Source organism: Halichoerus grypus, chromosome 10 (genome assembly GCF_964656455.1).
Source record: "Halichoerus grypus chromosome 10, mHalGry1.hap1.1, whole genome shotgun sequence".
NCBI lineage: Eukaryota > Metazoa > Chordata > Mammalia > Carnivora > Phocidae > Halichoerus > Halichoerus grypus.
Window position 1 is genome coordinate 52,262,883 of NC_135721.1, and position 11,389 is coordinate 52,274,271.

Here is an 11,389-nt window from a genome sequence, read left to right on the forward strand (position 1 = left end):
AAAGGGTGGAAGTTGACATCTTAACTGCAGCATAGCACAGATAAGCAAGGAATATTTACTGAGTGACCAAGTGGTAGATTTTTATTACTGACTAATGAACTTTACTGATATCAGGTTATGTGACTGGGTCTCAATCCTGATAAAGGAGTTTGCTGGGGTTTGTCAGAGATATGGACATAGTCTTTTCCAACGTAATTGTTCTGGAAAGAGATTTCCACACCTTAAAGCTAATATAAAGGGTAGAAGTTGCACTGGCAGCCTCACTTCTCTAGCACCTTCTTCCCAGCAGGCAAAATGAAAATCCTTGTGAGTATTTGTTTATGCTTCTTTATACTCTTGTGGTGGTTCTTGCAGGGAATGTTCAAATCCAGTATGCCTTGGATTTCCGAAGTCTTAGAAGAACACTGTGCATGCTTCTAAGCTTCTGTGCTTGAATTAAATAATGTCTTTGGCAAGGATAGCCTTAAACATGAAGTTGGATATTTACTGGTCCATTGTCTATTTTCTGAGACATTTGCTAAGAAATGCAAAGAAAACATTTTGGAAATATCTAGAGAATTTTAATTTGGAGAATTTTTAATAATAATTCCTTATTATTATGAGCTTGGGAAAGAATGCAGGCATTTTGGGACAACTGCATTTACTGTTTAAAAGAGAAGGGGCAATTTTTTGAAAAAGGTAATAGCAGCTGTCATTTTCTAAGTGCATATGAGATCCTATGCTAAACATAAATACTTTGATTTATTCACTTCAACAACTCTGTGAACTGAGTAGTATTACCCCCATCCTACAGGTGAGGAGACTGAGGCACAGAGGAATGTGATTTTCCCATGCCAGTAAATATGAGGTGTAGACTTGAACTGTACCCATCTCCGGCCGCACTGGCAGGATCAGTCACGGCCCAGCATTCCTGCCATGCCATCCCTCTTCCTGCCGATCCCAGTCCTGATCCCAGTCTCCCATGGCTCCACATTGCAGTGGTCCATGAACAGAGGTCTATATTTTGACCCAGAATGGAACTCCTTCCCCCAGTGATCTATCCTTTATTCTCATTCAGCTGTTGAGGGAGAAAACAAAACAGTAAGTTCCTCCCCATCGGGTGTTCAAGATTGTCGGCTTAAAGAGTTCCATCTCTGAGGGGGTCTCTTGATTTTCCAAGAGGAGATCTGTTGCTGAAACATAAACGCGTAACCTGGGTGTATTTACTCATGGTGTTGGGTGGGTGGTTATTTGGGGGCCAGGGACACTTCCTGAGCTCTCTCTAATATATCACTATGGTAGTCAGTCCTCCACCCATTTGTTCAAACCTCTGTATTAGACCCATTAAATACAATAGAGAGGAGTGTCAGAGGTTACAGGAGCCGGCCTGGAGTCAGAGAAGGTGTGAGGCTGGGCAAGTAGCCAGGTTGGAGATCGCAAACGGGTCTTTGTCAGACACTCCACCCCCAGTCATCAGAAGAGAAATGTTATTGGTGATTGTTAGGGAAGTCGAAAAATCCTCCTGGCAGGTCTTAAAAATATCTGCTTTCCTGCAGACCCCTCCAGGAGTGGTTTGCAATGAGCGGTTTGCGGTGTTCAGAAAAGAGAACACAAAACTGGGATCAACCTGTTGGATAAGACTCTTCCCACAACTGCAGCAAAATGGCAGAACTGCGTCAACGTCAGCCTCATGGCCCGTCAGCCTATCATCTGTCTGATGGCATCCCTAAGGAGAATATAGAGGCTTTCCTTGATGTCAGCCTCGAAAGTTAGCCATGCCTCCAAGCATCCTATTTTCATAGTTTCCCTTGGGGATCCATTGTCTCTCTATCACCCGTGAATCCATTTTAAATCTGTTTTACCCTCTCAAAGAATTAAGTACATTTTTTTTTAAACCATAAAACACAACTTCACTCCTGTAATCCAAATCCACTGTGAGTCACACCAGGGTGTTCCCATAGTAAAATGAGTCCTTCCTCACAGTTCACCTGCTCCAAGTTGTTTCTGGCATAGGAACACATGCTGCCTAGAAGATTATGATGTTGGGAAGGGTTGGCAATGGGGCATAAAGGTAGAACCTGGGGTCTGACAAATAGCATAAAGTCAATAAATTACCTGTCAAATGAGGGAAGGTGTGTTTCACATCTTGGAAATGGACTGTTGACCACCCATGACCACCCACCTGTGTCTCTAGGTGTATATTTTCTGAGATACTTGTACTTGTCCTGTCCGATGCCTCCTTAGGTCCCCACTCTCAATGACTGCCCTAAAGAGAATAGATGCAACTGGTCTGTTTTTCAGGCGGTATTTCTGGTGCTGGTCATCTTTGGGACACAATCTCATGGATATGAGGTAAGTTGGTTCACTATGGACTTTATACCTTGGAGTTATTGGGAGGGGAAAAGGAAGATACAAGAACATCTGTCTGGAGGACCGTAGAGAGCCCATATGCCCTATTTGGGATGGAATCCCAGAAATAACCAATAATGGAAATGATAAGGTTGGTTATTTCTTTCCAAATGCAGTGCCTCAAAAAATGCAACCCATTGCTTTAAAATGTGGTCAATTTCATTTCTCCTGTGATGTCATTGGTTCTCCCGTATGTAACATAGTAAACCATGAAGAAGAGCTTCACATTCTTACTTTAGCGTGGGTTTTCGGTCTGGGATGCCAGTGAGGTTTCAGACTTCAGTCTCTTGTTCATAGCAAGTGGAGGGCTTTATTTTGTCGGGAGGGTTGCTTTTCCAGTACATATGACTTATGGAAAAACATTATGTCTTTGTTGTTAATCTAGGTTTATAACATCATTAGCCCAAACAACAATGGTGGCAATCTTCAGGAGACAGTAACAATTGACAATCAAAAAAATATCGCCATCGTTAACATCCATGCAGGATCATGCTCCTCTACCACGATTTTTGACTATAAACATGTGAGCAGAAAGGGAATTTTTATATTCTTCAAGACTGGGCTTCTAAAGGGTGAAGGGGCAGCCATTTACTATGCATTTGAATTCTAAGAACTATCCTTGCAATTCTTTCAGAATTTCCTTACTTTCGTTTTTCCTTTTTAAAAGATTTTATTTATTTATTTATTTATTTATTTATTTATTTATTTATTTATCTAAGGGAGAAAGAGAGAGAGCGTATGTGCGCTTGAGGAGGGGGAGGGGAAAAGGGAGAGGGAGAGAGAATCTCAAGCAGACTCCTCTCTGAGCTCAGAGGCCGACTGGGGGCTCGATCTCATGACCCTGAGATCATGACCTGAGCTGAAAGCAAGAGTCGGATACTTAACTGACTAAGTCACCCAGGCTTCGCCAAACAAAACCATTCCTAAAAAAAAAAGTGACAGGAAACATACACATTGCTTGACCGTTTCAGGTGGCAACTGGAAGCATCATGATAATTGTCTCACTACAGGCTCAGGAAGTGTCTAGGAGAGCGGACCAAAACCAGAACATGGCCTGGCACACAGGCTCTCAAAAATATTCGCTGAATGAATGAATGAATGAATTAGGGCTTCTAATACAAACACTCATGCAGAAAAAGAGCGATTATGGAATAAACAATCACAGAACAGCAGAAATCCAGAACAACTATACCCATTTAACTATGTAAGTAGGATATGCAGTAAATCATACTTCTTCTGGAAGAAGGAAAGTATGCTAACCCAAAACTCCAAACTATTTCCAAGTTTCAGTTACTGGTATTAACAATAAGTCTCAGAAACCTGCTCAGAAAAGTTATTTGGTCCTTTATCCATTTATTTGTTTGTTTTCCGTTTGTTCCACCTGATTAGGAGCCTGCTTTTACCATGGGACAGAGCTATGCGCTGTGGATATAAGTAGGTTATAGTCCATCTCACTGGACATTTGAACGCACTTTCTTCTCCTTTTCTTGTAGGGACCGCCTCACATGCCTCTTCCCCATTGGCATTGGGAGTTCTAGGACACGTTCGAAAGCATAGAATCTTTGAAAGATACAGTTTTAAAGGAAGTGGTACTGAAATTGTTTTTTAAAGCAGATTTCAGGGAAATCCCCCAAGTGTCTTTAAAAAAAAACCCCCAGAGTGGTGAGGACTTGGTTTAAACCCCTTCCACTGCCATCAGGCTTTGCCTCAGGCTATTTTTGAATTTTAGGAACTGGCAATTTGTGAGAATTGAAAAATAGAAACTAGAAGAGGGTTTGTATGCCATACAGCCCCACAGACTGCGTAATTATTTGGAACTCTGTAGAGAAAATTCCATTCGGGATGAAGGTTAGGTGGCCTCCCGTTCCGTCTGGTTCCATGGGCCTCACCCACGATTGCTGTTTCGATCCCACCTTCCTCCAACTCAGCCCCGTCCAGCCAGGTTGGGTTTGAGGTGGAGAAAGGATGGAGAGAGGACGGTAAAGGAGAGAAGAATCGAAATGTGTGTGTGGGTGTTGGCGGTGAGGGTGAGTGTGGGATGTGAAGGAGAGTTTCTCAAACAGCCCTGGCCAGTAGAAACCTCTACAATGGTGGAAATGCTCTCTATCTGCAGTTTCCAACAGAGAAGCTACTGGCCGCTTGTGGCTACCGAGCACGTGAGTTGTGTGACAGAGGAAGGACGTTTTAAATTTTACTTAATATGAATTTAAATTTAAATAGCACATGTGGCTAGTGATGAACATATTGGAAAGCACAGTTCTAAAGAATACTGTATTTACCCCAAACTGAGGAAAAGGCAGAACGAAATCAATAGAAAGAGACCAACAGCTGCTGCTTCTTACTTGTTCAAACCCCACACTACAGGCCCTGATTGCAAAACATGAAAAGTTGGGGCACAAATCATGGGTTTGTACAACTTTAGAGATAGAAACAACAAACCAAAAGTAAAACCAAGATGTAAAAGAAGGCGAATGGATAGAAGGGATGGCGAATTGAAAAGCAGTCCCGTGCACTCACTGTGCGTGCTCAAGGCTTTCCTCAAGGCTCAAACGTTCTCCTTACCAGTTCCGAACCCGGGGAGCCGGGCAGGCCAGTAACTGTGCTCTTGCTGCCTCAGGGCTACATCGCTTCCCAGGTGCTCTCCCGAAGAGCCTGCTACATCCTGAAGATGGACCATAAGGCCATCCCCGCTCTGGACGAACTAAAACGATACATCTACGAGAAACAGGTGATTCTGCAGTACCCTTTCCCATTCCCTGTTCCTTTGCCCGGAAAAACTGGTGCCTACAGAGGGAAGAAGAGGGTAAGGGGGAAGATCATAATATTCTCTCTTACCGTGGATATGTAATCTCTACCTGTTAAAGTGTTTTCTCCTTTATTGTTTTTGGGACAGGAGTACATGGCTTCACTTGATTTCTACCGTTCAGCCCCCAACCCAAGAACTTATAATAAATTCCACTGTTTTTCTGGAAAGGACTGAGCAGCAGGGCTCTCAGAAATAGTGACTGGGAGAAAAACGAGCGAAGTTATAATAGTCCACAACACAAAGGTGCCAAGAAACAATACGGGATAGCGAGAATAAACAAACCCTGCACGAGGCTCGGAACTGGGTGTTTCATTCTCCCCCTGTAACTTCCCATCTGTGCCACCTCTGCCAAGGGATTCACCCTCCCTGGGTTTCACTGTCACCAGCAGTGAAATAACATTGGTAATAACGAGGCTCCGCTGCAGACCAAGTGCTCAGAAAGAGATGGTGTCTTGAGATTCCTGACGGCCTTCTGCTTAATAATATGAAAAAGAAAAAGCAGTTTAGGATAAGGGACATCAGGTTATGTCAGTCTACTTTATCTTATCCCCCTCTCTTCTACTGCTCTAGGCTATGAAGAACATGTACTCTGACAAATACTTCTGGGTCAAGTACAACCCACTGCAGTCTCTGATCATGCACATAGACTGGTTCCTGTTCGGCTCACCCATCAGGCAGCTCTGCAGTCATGTTCCCCTGTACAAGGGGGAAGTGGCTGACAAGATACGTGAGTACCAGGAAATTATTCCTTCACCAAATGTTTTCTGAAAGCTCCCCTGTGCGGGGCACTCTGCTCGGGGTTGTGCAAAATACAGGTAGACATGAAACACGACTCATTTCAGTTGACTTCGGGAACTAAATATCTACCGTGGGTGGAAATCATGGTAAACATGAGGGAGATACAGAAATGAGTAAAACTCTGCTGCTAAGTCTGATGGAGAAGTTGATGGGTTAACACAGAGGATGAAATTTTGGGATGTCCTGGGTGCCAAGGAAAAACTATTGGATTTCCTACTGTTCCTTGTGCTGACGGGTGCTAATAATACAGTACTGTATACTTGAAAGTTGCTGAGAGGAGATCCTAAGCATTCTTACCACGCACACACACAAAAGAATTACCCATGTTAACTGTGTGAGGTTATGGATGTGTTCTCTTGATCTTGGTAATTGTTCTACGTGTATGTATATCAAGTCATCACAGTGTACACTTGAAATATATGCAAATCCATTTGTCAATTATTCTTCCAGAAAGTTTTAAAAACTATTTTCAGAATCTAGGATAGAATGAGTCTAAGGAAGAGCAAGCAAAGTGCACTGATCCACAGGGAATAAAGTCCTGAGTCATCCAGCTAGCATATATCACTGCAGTCATTACTGGTATTTTTATACAAAGTTTCCAAACATGGGAGAGTGGCCAGAGGGAAAGAGGGGCCAGGCCACAGACGGGGAATGCAACAAGATAAATTCCCCAGAGTAGTGGAAGGTAAGATACAAAAGAAAATAATGAGCATTTATCGCACTTTTACTGTCTAGAAAAAAAATTTTAAGATATTTTTCTTTTAGTAGGGTCATTAGTACTTACGAATAAAAGCACATTATGCAGCCATCAAAAAAACCAAAATCTTGCCGTTTGCAACGACGTGGATGGAACGAGAGGGTATTATGCTAAGTGAAATAAGTCAATCAGAGAAAGACATGTATCATATGATCTCACTGACATGAGGAATTCTTAATCTCAGGAAACAAACTGAGGGTTGCTGGAATGGTGGGGGGTGGGAGGCATAGGGTGGCTGGGTGATGGACATTGAGGAGGGTATGTGCTATGGTGAGCTCTGTGAATTGTGTAAGACTGATGAATCACAGACCCGTACCTCTGAAACAAATAATACATTATATGTTAAAAAAAGAAGATAGTAGGAAGGGAAAAATGAAGGGGGGGAAATCGGAGAGGGAGACGAACCATGAGAGACTATGGACTCTGAGAAACAAACTGAGGGTTCTAGAGGGGAGGGGGATGGGGGGATGGGTTAGCCTGGTGATGGGTATTAAAGAGGGCACATATTGCATGGAGCACTGGGTGTTATACGCAAACAATGAATCATGGAACACTACATCAAAAACTAATGATGTAATGTATGGTGACTAACATAACATAATAAAATTAAATTTAAAAAAAAAAGCACACAGGCAGGTCACCAATGCAGAATGTCAGAGCATCAATCGAATAGAGTCAGACAGCACTTCTAGAAGTTGTCAGTCTTTTTTCTTTTTAATTTTATTTATTTATTTGAGAGAGAGAGAGCATACAAGGGGGGGGAGGGAGAGGGTAAAGCAGACTCTCCACTGAGCAGGGAGCCCAAGGTAGGGGAGGGCTCCATCCCAGGACCCCAAGATCATGACCTGAGCCAAAGGCAGATGCTTAACCAACTGAACCACCCAGGCGCCCCTAGGAGTTATCAGTCTTATTTAAGCTAACATGTTATCACCCTTTGCAATACAAGGATAGCTAAAAACTTGGGTAACATAGAGTTACATGTACAACCCCTAGTCAAGACATTAACCAAAAGGCATGGGTTTGTTGCATTCTAATAATGTATTTCTCAATGCTCCTTCTTCACAAATTTGTCCCCTTTTCAGATAACGTCCGTGCTGACGTCTGCTCAAGGACCGGATTCCTGGGCATCTTTGGAATCTCCATCTGCGCGGGTGTTGGCGCTTAAGCATCACCCACTGGCCTCGTCTTTTCCAAGACGCACACCCCTGGTTTCCACTCAGCAGCCAGATTAAGTTCTTTCCAAAGCCCCAACTAACGTTGAGACTCAGGGGTAAAACATAAATCCTATATCTACAGATCTCTGGGTGTTTGCTTTTTTTGTAAACAACAAAGGGAAGCCAAACAATGTTGATGTCAACATATAGAAGGAAAGAATTTGCCAGGATTTCAAGTAAAGTACATAAGGTGTGAAACTTCCCCAGGTAATAAAGCTGAGTCATTACAGGGGATCAGCTGGGTGCAAGTGTCCGTCTTGCCGCCACCAGACCAGCTGCCCACCTGTCCACCGAAACGAAGGCGATTCAGAGGACCCTTATCGTAATGAGCACTGAGAAATGTGTAGAATTGTTGAATCATTACGTTGTACTCCTGAAGCTAATATAACACTGTACGTTAATTATACTTGAATAAGAAAGTAATAAAATAAAATTCTAATTAAAAATAAAACAAAAACAACCACCTGTGCAGTCTGGGCGGAGCCGGCAGCAGCCTCCCCCTGCTGAGGGGGGCAGGGTGTGGTGTCCCCGGAGCAAACAACTTGACTGCTCAGGTGATGGGAACTGTCCCCTTTGACAAGGCACCGAACTTGGAGGACCAGTCACATGCCTTTTAGAAAATGCCTTTTAGGGGCACCTGGGTGGCTCAGTGGTTAAGTGCTTGCCTTTGACTCAGGTCATGATCCCAGGGACCTGGGATTGAGCCCCGCATCGGGCTCCCTGCTCTGTGGGGAGCCTGCTTCTCCCTCTTCCACTCCCCCTGCTTGTGTTCTGTCTCTCTCTGTCAAATAAATAAATAAAATCTTAAAAAAAAAAAGAAAGAAAATGCCCTTTAGCTCATCAAAGCACTAGTTTCAATCTTAATAAATACGATTATAATATATTTTGACCTGGAGTGAGGGGAGAGGTCATGGGGAACACCCATCACCCAGAGAAGGATGAACCTTACTGAAAAATCTTGACAGGAGTGAGAAACTAACCGGGAACGCCAAGTCAATATATAAAAGGAAAGCCATTTCCAATATTCCAAATAAATTGTTTAATGTGGGCACATTCCCAGATCAGACAGCTGGTTCTCCTATGGACCAGTCAGCTGGGAGCAAGTTCAGAACATAGAGGAATGCCTTTAACAAGAATTTCTGTTATCAACTGCTCTTATTCCTAACGCTGTGCATCTACTTCATAATAACCATTAATAAATGTATTTAGAACACTTAACCATGTGCTCAGCACTGGGACAGGTATGCTGGCAAAACTACCCTTGTCAAGGAAATTATGTTTTTGTTGGGGACGTGAGACATTTACATGAAAACATTTGCTAGCAATGGTAAAGAGTGTATAATAACATGCCAAACGAATAATAGAGTGTACTAGCTGAGACCTTGGTGTTTGCGTGATAGAACCCAAAATCAAATTAACTGAGGCAAGGAGGGTGGAATTTACTGTCTCATCTTGCTGTAGAAAGATCGGGATATTCTGGTCTCTGGTGGCTAGACCTAGGTGCACGAAGGTGGCCAGACTCTTGTCCCACTCCGGACTCTCCTTCTCTCCGTGTGTCAGCCTCAGAATCTTATGTCATCTTTCTCCGGGAGGATGGAAACACCACCACTGTAAGCCCCAAGGTCCCCATTTTCTCAGCATCATTGTCAGAGAGGAAGGGACTCCTCTTCCTTCTAATTTCAATTAGTTTTAATTTACAAATCTTTGGAAAGGTGCCAGATTGAATCACCTGTGGCACATTCTTACTCCCCGTGGCCAAGACTTGTGGGGGTGTGTTGGGTGGAGGAAGTGTTATGATTGGCAACCTCCTTTGGAATTTACTGCTTAGAGCTGTATTATCCTCATTAATTTGTACAACGTTAGTCCCTTTTTAAAGCGGGACTTTGAGTTCTGTTTTTTCCTGACTCTGCTTTATCATTAAGTCGGTTAACCCTGCTCAGTGCTGGTGTCAGGCTGAATACCTGTTAGGGGCAGCAGGTGGAGTGGGCCAGCACACGCGTAAAAGGAATGTGTCCACATGGAAGTTATGAGGGAGCTGGGGCCCCATTAAACCTTCTTCAGAAGGAGCTCCTTCTTCAGAGCTGGGGAGGGAAGATATCAACTGTTTCTATTTTTGTACGCCTTGAGATATTTTCTAATTTTCCTTTTGACGTCTCTTTGACCCGAGGAAACTTTTAAGCATCAGTTAACCCAAACATAATAAATATCAAGAGTGTGTTGTTTAATTTCCATGTACTTGCGAGTTTTCCTGTCTTCCTTTTGTTAGTGATTTCTAGTTTCACTCCACTGTGGTTGGAAAAGATACTTGGAATGATTTGTAAATTTGTTAAGACTTGTTTTATAGCCTAATATATGATCCCTCTTGGAGAATGTTCCATGTGAGCTAGAGAAGAATCTGTATTCTGCTGATGTTGGATGGAGCGTTCTGTAGAGGTCTGTGAGGTCCATTTGGTTTATAGTGTTATTTAAGTCTGCTTTCATCTTATTGATTTTCTGTCTGGATGATCTAGCCATTATTGAAAGCGGGGTTATCAAAGTTTCCTGCTATTTTTGTGCTGCTGGCCATTTCTCTCTTCAGATCTCCCCTGGTTTATATTTTATATTTAGGTTCTCTGATGTTGAGTGCACATATATTTATAATTGTTATATCCTCCTGGTGAATTGATCCTTTTATCATTATGTAATGACCTTCTTTTCTCTTGTGACAGTTTTTGACGTACTTTGTCTGGTGTAAGTACAGCCACCTCTACTCTATTTTAGGTGCAATTTGCATGGAATATCTTTGTCCATCCCTACATTTTCAGCTTATGTGTGCCCTTAAATCTAAAGCGAGTCTCTTTTGGACAACATATAGTTGGATTTTTTTTGGATCCACTTATCTACCCTGTTTTTTTTTTTTTTAATTGGGATATCAACTCTGTTAATCCGCTGTACGCCCAAGCATCAACCTGCTCTAGGCCATCACGGAGGAGGGGCAAGTCCGGATCAAACAAAACAAAGCACCAAGGACGCTAGCAGAGCTGAGCTGGCTACCAAAGCTGGCCTGAGGGACACGAATGTGCCAAAAGGGGTTTTGTAGGAATTGTGGTAAGGCTTGCAGTGGGGGATTCGTTCTTCACAGTAAGTGATATGTCATATAGACTCATTTGGTCATTTTGAGGTAGAACTAAATGTAATTTCACTCAGAGCTCCCAGGATTCAAGTATGTGAACCCAAACACTTTATTATGCAAATTATTTGTTTGGACAGCTGTTTAAATGAGTCTAAGCATCAGTTAACCCAAACATAATAAATATCAATTGATGAACTAACAGAAATATTGAGACTTCTAGCTTCTGATAATGATGAATTAGCCTATATCAGACTAACCTTGCTGACAGAACAATTACAAACCTGGACGAAACATTAAAAAAATAAGTGTGTGGA

The 11,389-nt window shown here is 42.6% G+C and overlaps 1 protein-coding gene across 1 annotated transcript; it reads left to right on the plus strand.

The window, feature by feature from the left end:
- Positions 1 to 294: 294 nt before the first annotated feature.
- On the plus strand, positions 295 to 7,959 carry GKN2 (gastrokine 2). Its single transcript, XM_078057448.1, has 6 exons — positions 295 to 306; positions 2,281 to 2,331; positions 2,774 to 2,911; positions 5,006 to 5,116; positions 5,765 to 5,921; positions 7,832 to 7,959. The coding sequence occupies exons 1-6, from the start codon at positions 295 to 297 to the stop codon at positions 7,912 to 7,914; spliced, it is 552 nt and encodes a 183-aa protein (XP_077913574.1). The 3' UTR covers positions 7,915 to 7,959.
- The last annotated feature ends 3,430 nt before the right edge of the window (positions 7,960 to 11,389 follow it).